Source organism: Marmota flaviventris, chromosome 11 (genome assembly GCF_047511675.1).
Source record: "Marmota flaviventris isolate mMarFla1 chromosome 11, mMarFla1.hap1, whole genome shotgun sequence".
Lineage (NCBI taxonomy): Eukaryota > Metazoa > Chordata > Mammalia > Rodentia > Sciuridae > Marmota > Marmota flaviventris.
Window position 1 is genome coordinate 43,376,759 of NC_092508.1, and position 17,990 is coordinate 43,394,748.

Below are 17,990 nucleotides of genomic sequence, written 5' to 3' on the forward strand. Positions count from 1 at the left end.
GGATTTCTCCCCACCAATAACTCCATTTCCTGCAGATACCAAGTGGGTGTCCTAGGTTTTACATAACTCTGACACTGTCTGCCTGGAGATCATGTCAATTTCACAGGTTAAGGGCTCAATTCCACAAGAATACCCCCTACTTAGACACTAATTGCAAGTCCCAGGCTGTGACTGTACTTCTGACCAATAGGCAATAAATGGGTTCCCAAGACTCCCTCCTCAGATTCAGTTAATTTGCTAGAGAACTCAAGAACTCAGGGAAACACTCATACTTGCCATTTTGTTATAAAGGATATTACAAAGGATTCAGATGAATAGTTGGATAGAAGGCATGAGTAGACAAGGTCTGTGGGGAGGACACAGAGCATCATGCCCTCTCCAGCCTTGCCACCCTCCAAGGACATCCACATGTTCAGCAATCCAGAAGCAATTCAGATTGGAATCTTGTCCTTTGAGGTTTTTCAGGAGGTTTCATTAAGTAGGCACGATTGATTACATCATTGTCATGGTCGATTAACAGCCTTCAGCCCCTTACCACCTCAGAGGTTAGGGAGTGGGGCTGAAGGTTCCAATACTCTAATCACATGGTTGGTTCCCCTGGCATCCAACTCCCATGCTGGGTATATCCAGGAGCTCCCAAGAGATACTTCATCAGAAGAAAAGAAACTGCTATCACTCCGGAAAATCCCAAAGGATTTAGAAGCTCTGAATCAGATACTTAGGAAATTATGAGGTCTATTTCAGGAATCAGAATCAAAGACCAACTATTAGAACAAAAAATTCTTCTAGCGCCCCTATCTACAAAGGTCTTAGAAACTCTGTCCCAGGAACTAGAGCAGAGACTAACTATACATTTCATATGATATCACAATATTATGAGACCTCACACACACACAAAAAAAGGTTTCCTTTGGTCCTCCTCCAGCTGAAAGGGGGTGAAGGTAAAATGCTTCCCTAGAGTTCAGTACCCCAGCATTCTCTGCTCCCCAAACCTCAAGTCTACCATGAGGGACTGAAGGGCTTTCTCTCTAGGTCTACTTTGCCCAGCACAGATGGTACCACCAATACAAACTTTCAAAGCAAAAGGAGAAGCCTAGAAGCCACCCTTGTTGTGTGAGTCTCTTCACACAAGTGGAAGAGCAGGCAATGAGCAATGGTGAAGAAAGACCATGCCCTACCCATGCTGCCATACTCCAGTGGAACTCTGAAGAGCTAAAACTGGCCAATTAGGTTATGTGAAGGCTGTGTCAAGGTGAGAGGTTAGACCTCATTTTAATAGTTTGTTAACTTGATTTATAATGGCTAAATATTTAAACATATGGTATTGAGTCTCCATCTGTGTACTTGCCTGAAGCCTCTCTAATATTGTGCACCTGTCCACCACCCATCAGTGAACATAAAATGGAAGTTGTGGATTCCTCAGGTGTCTCAGTGCTTTGCATGGTGTAGGCAACCCTTCCCATAGGGTAGGGAGGTTTTTCTATTATTTAAAAATGTGGCCAGGCACATGGGGTGTGCCTGTAATCCCGTCTACTCTGGAAGCTGAAGCAGGAGAATCACCAGTTTGAGACCCTGTCTCAAAATTTGAAAAAAGTGTTGGGGATATAGCTCAGTGGTAGAGTGCTGCTGGGTTCAATCCCTAGTACTGGAAAAAAGAAAAGAAAGAAATGGTACTTTTGTTGTTTTGTTTTGTTTTGTTTTGTTGTTGTTCAACTTGGTGCCTAAACACAAACCAGCTACTTTATTTCATGTTCAATTAAAGAAAGAAATTTATTTCAATGTTGTGTGGGGAGGAGGAAGGGAAGGATATTGGTATGTTGATATACTAATATAACAACATAACAATATGTTTTAAGGGATTTTTTTCAAGCAGAGTTGTCGTTATACATAACTTTCTACTTACCCAGTAGGAAAAAAAGCGATTCCACTGTACTCAGTCTAACTATCTGCAGGCAATAAAGTGTACCACATGATCTGGCCTGAGGGAGAGGAGAGTTTTTCATTCTGTACTTACTATTCAATAACAAACCCTAAGGTTAACATTCTCATTATCAATAAAGTTCTCTGCCGTAACTGTTACTTATATCATCTTTCACTGTCACTTATATTTGACTAGTTTATTATTTCAAAGTTAATTTAAGTGAATCTTGACTTGTTATGGATGCATATTCAGTATTAGCACCCTCTTTCTTCCAAGGTGACCCTGCCACCTCCAACTCCACCCTGACTTTTTTCAGATAATTTCACTTTTGTTCACATGTTCCAGGGCTTATTTTTAAATTGTTTAAGCTTTCTATCCCCAACTTTCCCACATCCCTTTTGAAAAACTAAGTACAATGTAGATACATCTTATCAAGAATAATTGCTTCCCCAATTCCACCCAAACATCTTGATAAAATGCAGAATCTGATGCACTAAGCCTGGGCCAGAGGTCCTGTTTTTCTAACTAGTTTTTAGATAGTGACAATGCTACTGGCCCTGGGCATAGAAAAGTTCTGTAAGATTTTCATCAGGGAAAAACTCTGATTTCTCCCCCACACCTTCCTATCCAAACCCCCCTCAGAGGTGGTAGTGGAGTTTTTTTGTTTGTTTGTTTGGTGTTTTTTGTTTGTTTGTTTAGTTGTAATTGGAAACAATACCTTTATTTCATTTTTTTTTTATGTGGTGCTGAGGACCAAACCCAGAGCCTTGCACATGCTAGGCGAGTGCTCTACTGCTGAGCCACAACCCCAGCCCAAAGGTGTTCATTTTTGAGCTGTAAATATCATGCATGCTAATTCTGATATTTCTTGATTTTTAAAAAAATTCCCATTTTTAACTCCTGAATTATTTCTATAAAAGAATAAGCTATAATTCTGAGAACTCTAAATATGTATTAATTTCTCCCCATCTCCACGATATTTTTATATAACATATTTTGGTTTCATTAATATGTCCAGTATTTACATAACTACAATATATAAAAAAGCGTTAATGACTGAGTCATGTAGCCTGCAATGATTATAGTTCTACTTTTATATTGCTTCTAATTCTCTCTGGATTTAATAGTTGCCTCAGGTTTTTTATTTGAGTAATTTTATGTACCTGTCATTAATGTAGCCCCAAACTTTCCATCAGAACTAGGCAACTCCTCAGAGTACAAACATGTCAATCTTGTATCGTTTTATTTTTCGTGGCTATATTCTCTTGGACCCTCATATCTTCTTGCTCCAGTCCTGGCTGGTTGCCCTCTAACTCTGTTGTACAGCTGTAGATAGTTTGGGTGTTTGGGGGGGTGGGGGTTGGTGTGTGTGTGTGTGTGTGTGTGTGTGTGTGTGTGTGTTGTTGTTGTTGTTAAATTTCCTTTCATGGCTATCCTAAGGAGACTACTATCATCCCCTTTCTCATGATGGAATTTTTTTTCCCTTAGTTTACTGTAATTTTTATTAGAGAAGTTACTCTCCCAGTAGCTTCCAGAGAAAAGGTAGTTGGGAACAAAGTTTCTTGAGGACTTGCTTCCTAAAAAAGCTTTTTACACTCACACTTACCTGATAGCTTGGCTGGATATAGAATTCTGCGCTAGAAATAATTTTCTCTCAGAATTTTTAAAACACTTTCACTGCCTTCTGCTGCCCTAGCATTCTGATTCTTTAACTGGTCTGTACTCCCTTTAGAGTTTTCCTTTTATCTATGGTTTTTCTGAAATTTTACAACAATGCGGTGCTAGACATTCCTGGGACTCTTCCAATTTAAATATTCATTTTCTTTTGAGTTGAGAAATTTTATTATATTATTTATTTGTAACAGAATATGGAGATCATGTCAAAACATATAAAAACAATAAAATGAAAACCCATCAACTAGCTTTTAAAAGTCGAGCTTTGCAAATGTAGGTAACGAGCTGGTGCTCCTCTGTGGCCCTTTGCCTCTCTTCCCCACCAAGCTCCAATGCAGAGGTAGCCATTGTCTTCAGTGTTGGTGTTTATTATTCCCAAGAATGTTTTTAAACTGAACTACAAATGAATATGTCCCTAAATACTTTGTATTGTTCTTTATTGTAATTATGACAACTTAATATATAGTAACTGCAATTTGCTTTTCTTGCTCAACAGTTCAGAGACCCCTTCCCTCAGCTGATTCATGTTGTGCTAGATCATTCAATTCAGCTTTTTACTCCACAAATATACACAACATATTTAGCCATTCCACTGATGAACAACTTTTAGCATTGTAAACAATTCTACTATAAGCATTCTGCAACTAACATTCCTCTACATGCCTTTTTTGATCTGAGTACAAGAAATTCTTTGAGTTATGTACATGTGACAAGAATTGATATGTGTAGGTAATGTCTATCTTGCATTTTGTTAGATATTGAGAAATTGCCCTCCAAAGTGATTGCACTAATTTCCATACATAGTGTATAATAATTACCATTTGGCTGTGTTTTTTATATTTACTCCACTCCACTTTCTCTGGAACTTCTGTTTGTTGTTGGAGTTCATATATTAAGACTTTATGGGCTGTGGTTGTGGCTCAGTGGTAGTGCTCAACTAGTGCGTGTGAGGCTGTGTGTTCGATCCTCAGCACCACAAAAAAATAAATAAATAAAATAAAGGTATGTGTCCAACTACAACTAAAAAATAAATGTTAAAAAAAATCACTTCAAGACTTTATTATCTTTTCTATCCTGTTTTTCATTTTTCCATTTTTTTATTTTACTTTCTTTTCCCTTCTAATTCTTCTACTATCTTCATTTTTCTTACATTTTAAATTATTTGTTATTATTTTCTGAATGTACCTTTTAATAGTTTCCTATTCTTGCTTCACTGACATTTGTTACATAATTTTATAAAGCAGTTTAAGAAACTTATCATGAAAATTTTCAAATATACATAAAAATATAAAATATAATTAACTCCCATTTATGTAACATCTAGTTTTAGCAATAATTGACATTTTGGCTATCTTGTTTCATCTGTTTTTTTCCTATACACAAACATTTTTTATATGTCTTTAAATTCCAAGTAATATAGCTTCTTACTCATTGATATTTCAGCAGAAAGTATCAGCAGTATATAAAGTTCTTAAACAGAGTACCCTTATCACAATATAGTAATAATAATAATAATAATTCCTTAAAATTATTCCTTGATCAGACCTTGCTTGTTCAAATTTCTCCATTGTGTCAAGAAAAGGCCTTCTTATGATTAGTTCTTGCAAAGTAGTATCCAGGCAATATCTACCCATTACAATTGTTTGATTTGCCATTTATTTGTTGAAACTGAGCCAAGTATTCATTTTTATTATAGTTTGTCTTTTTTAAAATATATATTTTTAGTTGTATATGGACACAATACCTTTATTTTATTGATTGATTGATTTTTATGTGGTGCTGAGGATCAAACCCAGTGCCTCACACATGCTAGGCAAGTGCTCTACCACTGAGCTACAACCCCAGCCCCCATAACTCTTATCTTTTTCATTATCTTCTGAGTTTTTTAAAAATTTTTCATCTGTTTTTCATGTGACAGTCTTTGTCAAATGTCTGATGATTGTTAGCTTGCTGTTTAAAATTAAGGGCACTAAAAGGCTGCCTGAAAGTTCTATGTGCATTTGGGGAACTGTAGACTTTAGAGTGAATATAGGGTCCTGGTTGTTTCATGGCAGAGGGACCCCCCAAAGGGCCATACGGATAAGTTATTTTTTCTTGGTCTGATCCACTTTAAAATATGTCCTTCCTAGAGGCTTTAAGCCTCACCCTGAGCAGTCCAGATATCAGAGAAGTAGGCAAGATCTTCACCATGAACTTTCATAGAATCATTCTCTTTTGGGGCATGGTACCTCACCCCTGTCCACAGCTTGGCCTGACTGCAGAGCCTCTCCTGATTGTTCTGCTCCATAAGGTAAACCCAGGCTGGAGAGGGATGGAGGCCTCATCACATGGCCTGGGGCTCTTCACTCACTTCCTATTCTGCCTCTTCTATCTGCAGCCTCAGCAGCCAGTGCTTCCAACCCCAGGGTTCTTACTTCCACCCTCACTCCTTATTCTCCTACTTCTCACTGGGGGATCCAAATTATGATTTTGCTTTACTAGAAAGTGAATAAAACTCTAACTCTTATTTTAGCAGAGCAAACAGAGAATAGCACACATATCTCACCTAGCATGTTTAACCCAGAAGAAAATCTTGCTTTCTTTTGAAACAAATTCATTAGAACACTAGAAGTTGCTTCTCTATACACACACACACACACACACACACACACACACATTTTTATTAATATTTGGTAAATCAAAAGAACTAATTTTTAAAAATTAAAATAAAGAACAACTTGTCTGTATTTCAACTGATGAAAATATGCTTGGATTTTAAAAGCCAGAAATTATGTTGTTTTGGAGACTTAAAATCATTCTGTTTGTAGAAATGAAGATTTCTCAAACTCTGCATATAACTTTTAAAACAATAAGAGAGAATGTTCAACAATAGAAAATGTTTGGGGACGTTTACTTTGAAGTTTATTTACTTTTTAGAAATAGGTCTAATATTAGTAGGTATGCCTTTGTAAGATAATGTATTTGTTTCTCCCTAAGGGCTGTCACATGGTGACTGAGGAGCTTCATTCCATAACCTTTGAGACACAGATCTGCCTCTATGGCCTGACCATCGATTTGGAGGTAGGTGTTTCAAGAAATATCTACTATTTACTAATAATATTTGCAGGAATTGTTCAGCATTGTAGGTGAAAGCTCTATCTTTTCTAGGTTTTAGTAGTTCCCTTTTATTTTTGTTTTACTTTAGAAAAGCAATATGTCAAATGTTCACTAAATATGTTATTCTGTTCTGATATGCAGATGCTAACACACAATAAGGGGAAAGAGGGAAGAACAGAAGTTCATTGGATTAGACAAAGGGCAATGAAGGAAAGGGAGGGGTGATGGGAATAGGAAAGATAGTGAAATGCATTGGACAAAAAGTTCCTATGTTTATATACGAATACACTGCAGTGAAATTCCACATCATGTACAACCACAAGAATGGGATCCAACTTATTCTAAGTTATACTCCATGTATGTATAATATGTCAAAATGTACTCTTCTGTCATGTATATCTAAAAAGAACAAATAATTTTTTTAAAAAATGCTATCCTGGTTAAATATAAATGGTTAAATACAAAGTTTCATAGGATTATGAGTTTTAATATGTGTTGAATAATTTGTTGCCTACGTTGCATTTTTGCTTCTTTGTTTTCTGGGATTTTTCTGAGTCACAAATACCAAGTGGAAAGCATAAAACAAAGTCCGTGTCCTTGGACCATGTCATGTGGTGATATATTTTTTTTAATTTTATATAAAAATGTCTTAGAAGGAAGATTTCTCTAACACAGTAAACAAGAAAAACAATAAAACATTGGCAATACATTGCTTTTGATCGATCCTCTTCTAACAGTGACCATAGAATTTTTTCTATCCAAAGACACAATTAATAAAACTTTGGGTATTAAATTGAATGTGGTTGACTATGAGCCCCTTGAAGGCAGGACACAGCCTTGCTTGTACACCTTAGTCAGTGCACAATACCTAGCACATGGTAGATGCTCAATATTTGTTGAATAAAATGAGCAAATTAGTACATGAATGAACAAGCACAGTTTCACACATCCTGATATGATCAGGTTGGTGGAGTGTATTGTAAGAGAATTCTGCCTTTGCTCTTTTATTTAATGAATGCAAACACATTTGTAAATCTTCCACAGGCTCCTTCCTCTTCTCTTTCCCTAAACCTGTTTCCATGAACTATTTTGAGTATTTTACTGCCCATAGGAATATGATGTCTGTCATTAGGAAGGGATTGCTGTAAATTGATTAGTCTCTCTGGCTAGTCTGTGAAGGCCTGCTCATTCCATAAGGTAGAAAATCACATTACCAATAGAACTAAATTCAGTTCTGCAGCAGTAGGCAGGCAGCTCCAGCTCTTATTATACCTTACCTCTCAACCTTGTGCAATAAAATCTCCCACACCTAGTACTGATGATAATAAGGTGTTAGATGGTAATTTGAATCTACTGATTCACCAGAGGTAAATTTAAATTCAGATTTTAAAATGCAACAAGAAAGAGGACAGCTGCTAAATCAATAGAATTTCTAATTAGTTGCAGTTGTAGAAGTGACATGAGAAAGTTTAGATATTTATAGGATGTCAAGGAAGATGTTAGGAAAGCTGCCTAAGCACTCTGAAAGGACTCCTGCTCTTCCTGCATCCCTGGCTCATACATGCTCAAAAGTTCTGCTGCCTTCAGGGGTCATGTTAGTGATCAGCCAACATGAGCATCGGAATTGGGAGAGTGGGGTGGACTAGATGGGTCTTTGGAGGATCAAGTGTAAGATCAATGTAATGTAGGACCACCTGTAATACTTTTTTTTTTTTAACCAGACCAGCTCATTACCTGTGGTGATGATTTCCAATGTCAGCCAGTTACCTAACGCGTGGGCATCCATCATTTGGTACAATGTGTCAACCAATGATTCCCAGGTAGCGTTTCCACTCCTTTTGCCTCTTTTCATTCTATTTGATTTGTTTTATTGTCAACAAAGCCCATCTGTCTAAAAGTGGTGTATTTGTTTATGTGCATGCATGCACATGTGTCCACAAAGGCAGGTGTTTGTGAATTGCTCATTTATAGTTTCATAGTTCCTTTCATTTCATATTTAAAGTAATATATGCGGATGTACTTGAACCCTGAGAGAGTTCTGGCTAGCAAAAATGACAGACAGGTATTGGTCACTTCTGAGAGGCTGGTCTTCTCCCAACAACATGCATCACAGAGTTCAAAGGCCATCCTACAGCTTTGTTAACTAGACTGTAGGGAAGCTCCTTTGCCTTAGAATTTTACAACCTACTGCTGTCAGAATTTGTTATTTAATCTCCTTAGCTTCTTCTGGCCCCACCTTTTACCTACAGTTTCTTCTATGAAGTTAGAGAATTGGTTTCCAAATAAGTCCCTAGAATATTCATCAATCTAGCCTAACTATCCTCTGACAGCACAAATTTTTGAGTCAATTTTATATAGATTTTATCCCTCCCAGGCTTAAGCTGGGTTTTAGTGCCATCTGGTGGTTATAGGCGCCACTATAGACTCAAGAAAACCAAGGAGGCATTGGCACAAAAGATGAGTTAGCACTTCCCTTGCGCCCCTCTCACTAAACCTCAGTGTGTTGTCTGGAAACCACCAAGATCTACAGAAAACAGGTCAAATGTAAATAACAACATTTCTTCTTAATTCAAAGCAAATGTTCCCTCCAAAGGAATCGATTTGTTCACAATAGATCCCAGCAATAAGAACAAAGCCACAATAGGTTCGCTGTAAGTGTTCTTCACCTTCAACCCAATGTTCCTAATATGGAGAATTCTTCAGCCCTATTCCTCCTGAGCCTTGGGTGCCCTATCATCTGAGACAGATGGACTGCCCAAAGGAAGGCTGCAGAGAGTTCCATATGCATGGCTTCAACTCTAGTGAGTTCTGGTCCCTTCCTCTGAAGAGAACGGACCAGAACTCACTAGAGCCTTCCCCTCTAGGAGTTCATTTCTTCCAACTCCAGGGCATAGGAGGAGAGATGGGATAACTCTTGTCCTCTAGCCTCACAGCACAGCAACACATTTGGTTTGCTTAGAGGCCTCTGTTTGAAAGCCACCTTAGTCATCCCACCAACTCTCCCAGATTACATTGGTTCAGCCTGAGAATCTGGAGACTGAGGGCGAATATAGCTCCTCCAACAAAGTCACAGCCTGCTTACAAACCCAGCTGAACAATTAAATTGGATTTCTTAATTCTAGCCTGCTAGGAAACCTAAACTCTTACACTTTTATTTTATTATATTCTGGCTCTCTGTCCATTTTTTCAGGTGCAAGGAAACTGCCTTCCTAGAAACTCTTTCTCTTCCTTCCCCATCCTCCTATCCCCCTTTCTTGTTGGATATTGTATCTTCTTCCATTACCACCTCCTAGAGTCTCTTGGATCTTTTCCTTGCTTCCCAGTTTAGCTCATGTTCACCTATGACCTCCTCCAGGTGCACTACAGTTCTCAATTCTTCCCCTTCTCCTCTTCTTGGAAAACCTGCCTTTCACACCTATCTGCTTTCCCATAATCTGGGATGAGGTCTTATGTTCTATTGTTGACCCAGTTTGGGGCACAAACAACCTCATCACTAGTTGATCATCGAAAATATTCTCCTATCTAGAGCAAAATAAGAAAAGACTACTATACTATCCATAAAACAGGAGTCTGAGGTTAATCATGAGCTCCACATTGTAGGATTACTTTCCTTGTCCTGAGACTTCTGGTGTTTCTTGTACTTTGGGTTGACTTTGTCAAAGTATAACTTGTGCCTACTCATGATGAGCCAACTTAAAAACATGATATAAAATATTTCATTTAAGATTATTTTAAAAAGAGTATCTGTCCAATTATTTGTTGGAACAGTGTTAAACACTTGTCTAATATGATTGATAGTTGAAAGTCCAGGGAAAATTAAGAGATACCAAATGATTCAGGAAAGATGAAACTCTTGTATAATGTTACACAAAAAGCCCTTTAGGAAAAAACAAGATCACTCTTTAAAAAAAAAAAAAGAACAAAGGAAAATTTCATTCTGTATTGTTAACTTAGTTGACCTAGAGTTCAAATCAGGAATTCCATATATTGAATTACAATGTGTTCAGTGTAATTAACAACTATAATCATCATAACAACTCTATTTCAGAACTTGGTTTTCTTTAATAATCCTCCATCTGCCACTTTGAGTCAACTCCTGGAAGTGATGAGCTGGCAGTTTTCATCATATGTTGGTCGTGGCCTTAATTCAGATCAACTCAATATGCTGGCAGAGAAGCTTACAGGTGAGAACTGGTAGAGACAGATGCTTTGCCTTTTTTTTTTTTTTGGCACTTGAGCATTTTAAAGAACCAGAATGATATTACTACCACTACTACTACTAATGATTATTACAGTTTATTGAGTGTCTACTATATTGCCAGGCACAAGTGCTGTATTATCTTTAATTCCCACAAAAGTTCTTCAAGGCCCATATTATTCTATCCATTATATTGATGAGGATGCCAAAGTTCAGAGGAGAGGTCAAGTGACTGATACACTCCAAGGCTAGTACATACAGTCAAGTCTTAGGTAGGGAAGGGCCAGTTCAAAAGCCTTTCCTTTCCATTTTACATACCAGTTTCCAAGTGTTATTAAGCCATTTCTACTGAAGATGATGTGAAGCCTTAATGATGTCTTGATCTTTCATGTTAATATCTCAACTGACATTAACCAACTGGAAAATGACTGATTCCCTCACAAGTACAGGAAACTTTAATAGAAAATTTGAAACACCTAGTAATAATTTAATTCTGCATATTGAGAAAGTTTCGGCTTTGCCTGAGATTTCTAAAGTTGGCAAAATAGCTTCACTGGTATTACATGTACTTTGTCTAAAAGAATTTTAAAAGATATCTGCGCTTTGACAAGTCAAGAATGAACACATTTATACCAAAAAAAAAGAGTTCAAATTGGGTCTGTATGACTTTCTAGTTGAAGAAGGGCCCAAAATGCACAGATATAGCAGCAAATTTAAGTATGACATGTGAAGCAGGATTGTTACCATTTGCATCTATTATCTTATCAATAGATATTTAAATAAGTCAGGACTTTGGGAAATAGTACAAAATTTATTTAATGCAAATATCTTTTTGTATCCTTTAAGAATTATTTAATTCTTAAACAGCAATAGTAGGCATTCAATAAATATTTGTTAATGAGTAAATAATATTTTTATGTAGTACAGACAGCAACCATATCCTTTCAGTTCTTTATCAAATTATCTGTAAGTATAATTTCCTTAAAAATTTAGGTAGAAAGTGGTATCCTTTCACTGCTCTGGATCAAAACAACTGATGCTTGCCTGTTGCCTCATGGATTTCTAGACAGTTCTTTTCCATCTTAATAAGCTAGATTTCTGATAATATGGCCACCTCTAATTTATATAAATTTATTTCATAAAGTTCATTCACTGGCACTAGGCTGCTCTTCCTGTCCTCTCTCTGAGCCACGTTCATGTCCACCACGCCTTGACCTACGTTATTTTCACTTCCTAGAGTGGCTTCCTTCCTTCCCTCTGGTCCATTCATGGAGATGCTTAAACTTATTGTTAGCTCCTCCATCAAAAATCTTTTTTCCTCAATGATGAATTTCTTAGGAGCGAGGGAGATATATTTGTACCATACCTAACTGTAAAGTGTAAACCCATTGCAGGTGTGAAGAAATGTTGAGAGGGAGGGAAAAACATCTAAATTGAGCACAAAATTGAAGAGTTTCATTGTTTGATTTTTTAAAAATCATTTTTTCTTCATTTTAGTCCAATCTAACTACAGTGATGGTCACCTCACCTGGGCCAAGTTCTGCAAGGTACAAACTGGGGATGGGGGGAATATCATTTAGATACTTTTTTTTTTTTTAAAGTAATGCTTCTCTCTAAGCCTCCATAAAACCTGGGGATTTGAAGATTTGCTAGATATGATTTTTTTTTTTAAGGAAGTGTTGTCCAGTTTAAAGAAAATATTTATTGGAAAATGAGAACCTGAATTATTATTTCATTGTCACTGTACTGTTTCAATTATCATTGTCCTAATATGCTTATTTATTTTAATAGGAACACTTACCTGGTAAATCATTTACCTTTTGGACATGGCTCGAAGCCATACTGGACCTGATTAAGAAACACATTCTTCCTCTTTGGATTGATGGGTGAGCTATGGGCTATATTGTCCATATGAGTTAAGTTCTTTTTTCTATTCTTATTGATTTTGTTTCCATTTCTTTCTCTTTCAAGCATGTTTTGTGCCACATAAATAAAAATTCTTGTAATTTCTTACCATCTTCAGAGAGTATTAATATGCATATCTGAATATGAGTATCTCAGGTACAATTGACTTTTGATTATGCATAAAACAAACTTTAGGGCTGGGGTTGTGGCTCAGTGGTAGAGCACTCGCCTAGCACGTGTGAGGCCCTGGGTTCGATCCTCAGCACCACATAAAAATAAATAAATAAAATAAAGGTATTGTGTCCAACTACAATTGAAAAAATAAATGTTAAAAAAAAACAAACTTTAGGTCTATTCTTTATGAATAAAATAAATGCAAATGCAGTAATGATCAGTTGAAACTATGCATTCTTCTGTTTTCAGGTATGTCATGGGCTTCGTTAGCAAAGAAAAGGAACGGCTCCTGCTCAAGGACAAAATGCCTGGGACCTTTTTATTAAGATTCAGTGAAAGCCATCTTGGAGGAATAACTTTCACCTGGGTGGACCACTCTGAAAACGGTATGTACTCACTACAGTTGATTCACGTGAATTTAGTATTCTTGAGTTTGGTTATTGGCATTTCAGTTCTCAGAAGTGCATGGTGTATTGCTCTGTTTATCAAACGTCCATCGAGTTTGAACGCTGGTTGGTGCAGTTGTCCCAGAACAGGATACCATGAATTCTGAAAGCCTGTATGGTCACACTCTATCACATGTACAAACTGTACTGTCCCAACTGCAGAAGGCATGGTGTGTATTTCAACCATGAAGATAATGTGAGCAGGAGGAACCGTCACAAAGAACATCTGCAGTAACCTGAATATTCCTCTGATCTCTGGTTTTTCAGGAGAAGTACGATTTCACTCTGTAGAACCCTACAACAAAGGCCGGTTGTCTGCTCTGCCATTTGCTGACATCCTTCGAGACTACAAGGTTATTATGGCTGAAAACATTCCAGAAAACCCTCTGAAGTACCTATATCCTGACATTCCCAAAGACAAAGCCTTTGGTAAACACTACAGCTCCCAGCCATGCGAGGGTAAGGTTCTTTCTGTTTATTTCTTCTTATAATTTTGGAAAATAATGTCATATTAGAGCAAAGTAAATGAAGTTCCTCTTCTTTGTTTATTTTGATCTTTGCAAGATCTAAGGGGCATGTGGAGAGCAAAGCCTTAGAAATGAAGTGGTATTTCAGTGATTACTGAAGAGAGTCTGCTAGACTGTCTGACATTAGCAGAGTAGTAACTAGTATCTGCAACCAGACTCTATCCTTGCCGCGGGGCTTCTCACAGCCTCTCCTAAGGGTTTCTCCTTCATAAAATAGGAATGATACTAACTTCCCTTCTCTGACAGGAAAAGGAAAAGAAGAGGAGGTAATGATTAAAAGCTTTTAAAAGTAAGGCAAGCCAGGTGTGATGGTGCGTACCTATAATCCTAGAGGCTCAGGAGGCTGAGGCAGGAGGATGGCAAGTTCAAAGCCAGTCTTAGTAATTTATTGAGGCCTCACACACTTAGCGAGACCCTGTCTCAAAATAAAACATAAAAAGGGCTGGGGATGTGGCTCAGTGGTAAAATACCCATGGGTTCAATCTCTGGTACAAAAAAAAAAAAGAAAAAGAAAAAAGTAAGGCAAGTCTTTTGCAGAGGAACCCAAGGGCTTATACATTTTATATTTTTCACCTTACTATAATCTTACAACACAGAGAGTGTTTGTATGCCAGCAAGGGAACATGGGGGTCTGTGCTTCATCCCTGCTCTCTTAACCTACTGTTCCAGGCATAGCTTAAGGGCCTAGAATAGTACCTGGCCAAAACAGAGATTCAGTAAATATTTATGGAATACATGAAAGAAAATTCACTGTTAGCTATATAATTATAAGGCAAGTTCACCACTCTGCTTCTTTAATGAAAGTACAGTTGGTCCTCTGTTGCCATAGTTTCTGCATCTGCAGCCAAGGATCAAAATTGTATTTTAAGATTTCATCTGTGCTGAACATATACAGACCTTTTCTTGTCATTATTTCCTAAACAATAAAGTATAACAATTATTTAACATCAGAGCATTCAATCTGCTATATGGGAAGATGTGTGTAGGTAATATACCTATGTCATACAATTTTACATAAAAAAGAACATGAGCATCCAAGGTTTTTGATGTCTTCTGGGATTTCTGGGACCAATCCTCCACAGATACCAAGGGATGACTGCATATATAACCTGTAAAAATCTTAGCCGGGTGCAGTGGCACACGCCTGTAATCTGAGGCAGGAAGATCTTGAGTTCAAACCCAGCCTCGGCAACTTAGTGAGGGCCCTAAGCAACTCAGCGAGACCCTGTCTCTAATAAAAAATTAAAAAGGGGAAAATCTTCAGCAATAGTAACAAAATCTCTGCACATTGTCTTGTAACTTCCTGACACCTGACTTCATTTTCTCTGAAACAAACAACAACCGAAAAAGAAAGAAAAAAAAAAACCATACAAAAGAAAACAAAACTGCAACTTTTAAGTAACATTCTATATAAAATAAAATATAAATGTCACTTCAACAAATTACAGTTGGAAAATTAGACCAAGTCCAATTTCAATGAGTTTCCAAAGTAAGGCTTGCACACCACTGTTCCAACAGTATTCATAGTAGTATAGTACGGTGTCACTTTTAGGGATGATGAGGTTGGTGCTTCCAACAGTTGTGTAATAATAATGGATTGATATGAATGCCCTATATGTAAATAAATTGGTCCTTAGAATCAAATTTAAATGCAACATAGAACATAGGATTCTCAACTTTTCTCACACTTTTTAGACACATTACTATGTAAAGTCCTTCCAAGAGACTTGCTTTTCTCTTCTTGTACATTGTATGTGTAGATGGCTATTCTTTCTATTCAAATACATTTTGGTTGCATTCTCCTTTCTCCTTTTAGCATTGTTGACATTTTTCTAGTCTTTTTTTTCTAATTTCATCAATAATGTTAATATGTTTCCCCAACGTTGTGCCTTTCTTTTCCAGTTGCAAGACCAACAGAGAGGGGAGACAAAGGTTATGTTCCTTCCGTTTTTATCCCCATTTCAACAATGTGAGTAATCTTAGTCATGTGTAAAATATTTATTATTGAATTAATTCTTTAAAAAGCTTTCCTATAAAAGATTCAAGGGTGTAGAGCAGAGTACATATAACTGAGAATAAAACATTTTAATGTCCAATGAAGCATTTTATGACTCGTTTCCTTTAACACACAAAGCTAGTCTTCAGAGTGCAACTTATGTAGTCTATAATGCCTGGAATTATAAAGCTGCCCTTTTATATGCCATATATTCCATAGCAGATTGAATACTCTGATGTGAAATGATGAATTAGGCAGCTCAGTGTCACAAACGGATGAAGCCCTAGAAGTGAGCTTCAGATGCAGTACATCACCATGGCTTTTATGTTCTAATGCTTATAATGCTAACCTTTTATCTCTTTAAGCCGAAGTGATTCCACTGAGCCACAGTCTCCATCAGACCTTCTTCCCATGTCTCCAAGTGTATATGCAGTGTTGAGAGAAAATCTGAGTCCTGCAACGATTGAAACTGCAGTATGTTCCCTTTTCCATTCCTGGTCCGGGGCATTTCCAATGGAGCAAAGGTGGTGTGTGACCTCAAGGGGGTGATGTACTGCCTGGGCAGGGAGAAAACAACATGGAATGGTACAAATTCATGAGCATAGCATAAGGGATATCCGTGTGGTCCTGTGTGTTGCTAATGTTACAGCTGTTGAAGGCAGACACCTAAGCTTTCTAGGACTACTTTGAGTTCTTTCCATCAAAACCACCAAGGGCAAAATATTCCTGTACACCACTCCAAAGCACTGTCTCTGCTGTGGCCATTGACACCAACAGTCCCCAACTCTCTCTTCACTATAGTGAACAACACACCTTAGTCAATATTCATAAGCCTGATTTAACATCTATTTTTAACAGTTTAAGCAGCACCAATTCCATTTTTTCTTGATTGTTGCTTGCTTTACTAGTTCCTGGAGACTCTCCAAATAGTCTCTGAATACCAATTAATAGCATCATACTGATATTCTTTTGGAGAATTGGGTCGTAATCTATAATGCAAGAATGTTACTCACGATGCATTCTATTTGTTTTTATTCCCATCCTGGGGTTCAAAACTCCATTTATGTGAAATTGAACATAAATCAGAATAGAATCTCAGAGGGACCCTGAACATAAGACATTTGTAGCTGGCTATAAATCAAGTGGTATTCAGTCCTTCTTTTGAAGATTTCCAGAGATGGAAAATCCACTCTCTCCTTTGATAGCTTATTCAATGTTGGTGTGCTTGATTCACTAAGTTTTTCATGTCTAACTGAACCTTCATGACTTTTTGCACCCATTTCCTCGTTGCATCTTTGGTGTGATGAATCGAGCTTCTTCTCAACTTGGTCTTTAGTCTACCTTTTATTTTCAACTGAAAGGAAATAAAAGATGCCTTTTATTTCTAACTAATCAACCCCAAATGTTTTTGTGAATACTTAATAGGAAATGGTAGAAAGATTATGGAGTATTTAGGCAGAAAATTGTCTATCCCCTTCCAATAGTACTTTATTTGCAAAATACTATTTTTCTTACCAAGCATTTAATTTTCAATTTCAGATGAAATCTCCTTATTCTGCTGAATGATAGTATAAACTCTGACAGCCCAAAGAAAGAAGCAAACGAAAAAGTTCAGAGACAGTTCTTCACTAAAGACCACATGTAATTTCTTCAGCCTTGTAAATACCGATTTGTAGGAAATGGTAGAAGTCTGAAGCTCCTCTCTCTCTGGCAACACAACCACAAATGGGAATGTTGTGAATGAAATGCTAAAACCCCAAACTTCAGATAAACTTACAAGATAAGACGACTTTATTGTCTTATGTGTTTGTTTTATTTCTGATTTTGTTTTTCAGGTGTTACTGATGATTTTGGTTCTAGAAGGTGTAAGTGTGAATTTTTCAGGGTAGATCAAGAACAACAAAGTCATCCTACATTAATCAAAAGCAGCAGGAAGGCCTGAGGGAAAAGCCAAATAGAATCATCACAGTAGATCCACGATGGAAATAAAAATGAGGCATTAACAGCACTAATTTGCAGGAACCCCAGGTGAATAATGAAACATCTTGATTGC

At 37.1% G+C, this 17,990-nt stretch overlaps 1 protein-coding gene across 1 annotated transcript in view; it reads left to right on the plus strand.

Moving 5' to 3' along the window:
- Stat4 (signal transducer and activator of transcription 4) overlaps positions 1–17,726 on the plus strand; it is a 103,257-nt gene extending 85,531 nt beyond the window's left edge. The window contains exons 15-24 of the mRNA XM_027924985.2: positions 6,572–6,655; positions 8,413–8,511; positions 10,740–10,875; positions 12,387–12,436; positions 12,681–12,775; positions 13,218–13,354; positions 13,682–13,873; positions 15,844–15,910; positions 16,303–16,411; positions 17,477–17,726. Of these exons, the coding sequence (XP_027780786.1) occupies positions 6,572–6,655; positions 8,413–8,511; positions 10,740–10,875; positions 12,387–12,436; positions 12,681–12,775; positions 13,218–13,354; positions 13,682–13,873; positions 15,844–15,910; positions 16,303–16,411; positions 17,477–17,503 (996 nt within the window). The 3' untranslated portion in view covers positions 17,504–17,726. The remainder of the gene's footprint in view (positions 1–6,571; positions 6,656–8,412; positions 8,512–10,739; positions 10,876–12,386; positions 12,437–12,680; positions 12,776–13,217; positions 13,355–13,681; positions 13,874–15,843; positions 15,911–16,302; positions 16,412–17,476) is intronic.
- The last annotated feature ends 264 nt before the right edge of the window (positions 17,727–17,990 follow it).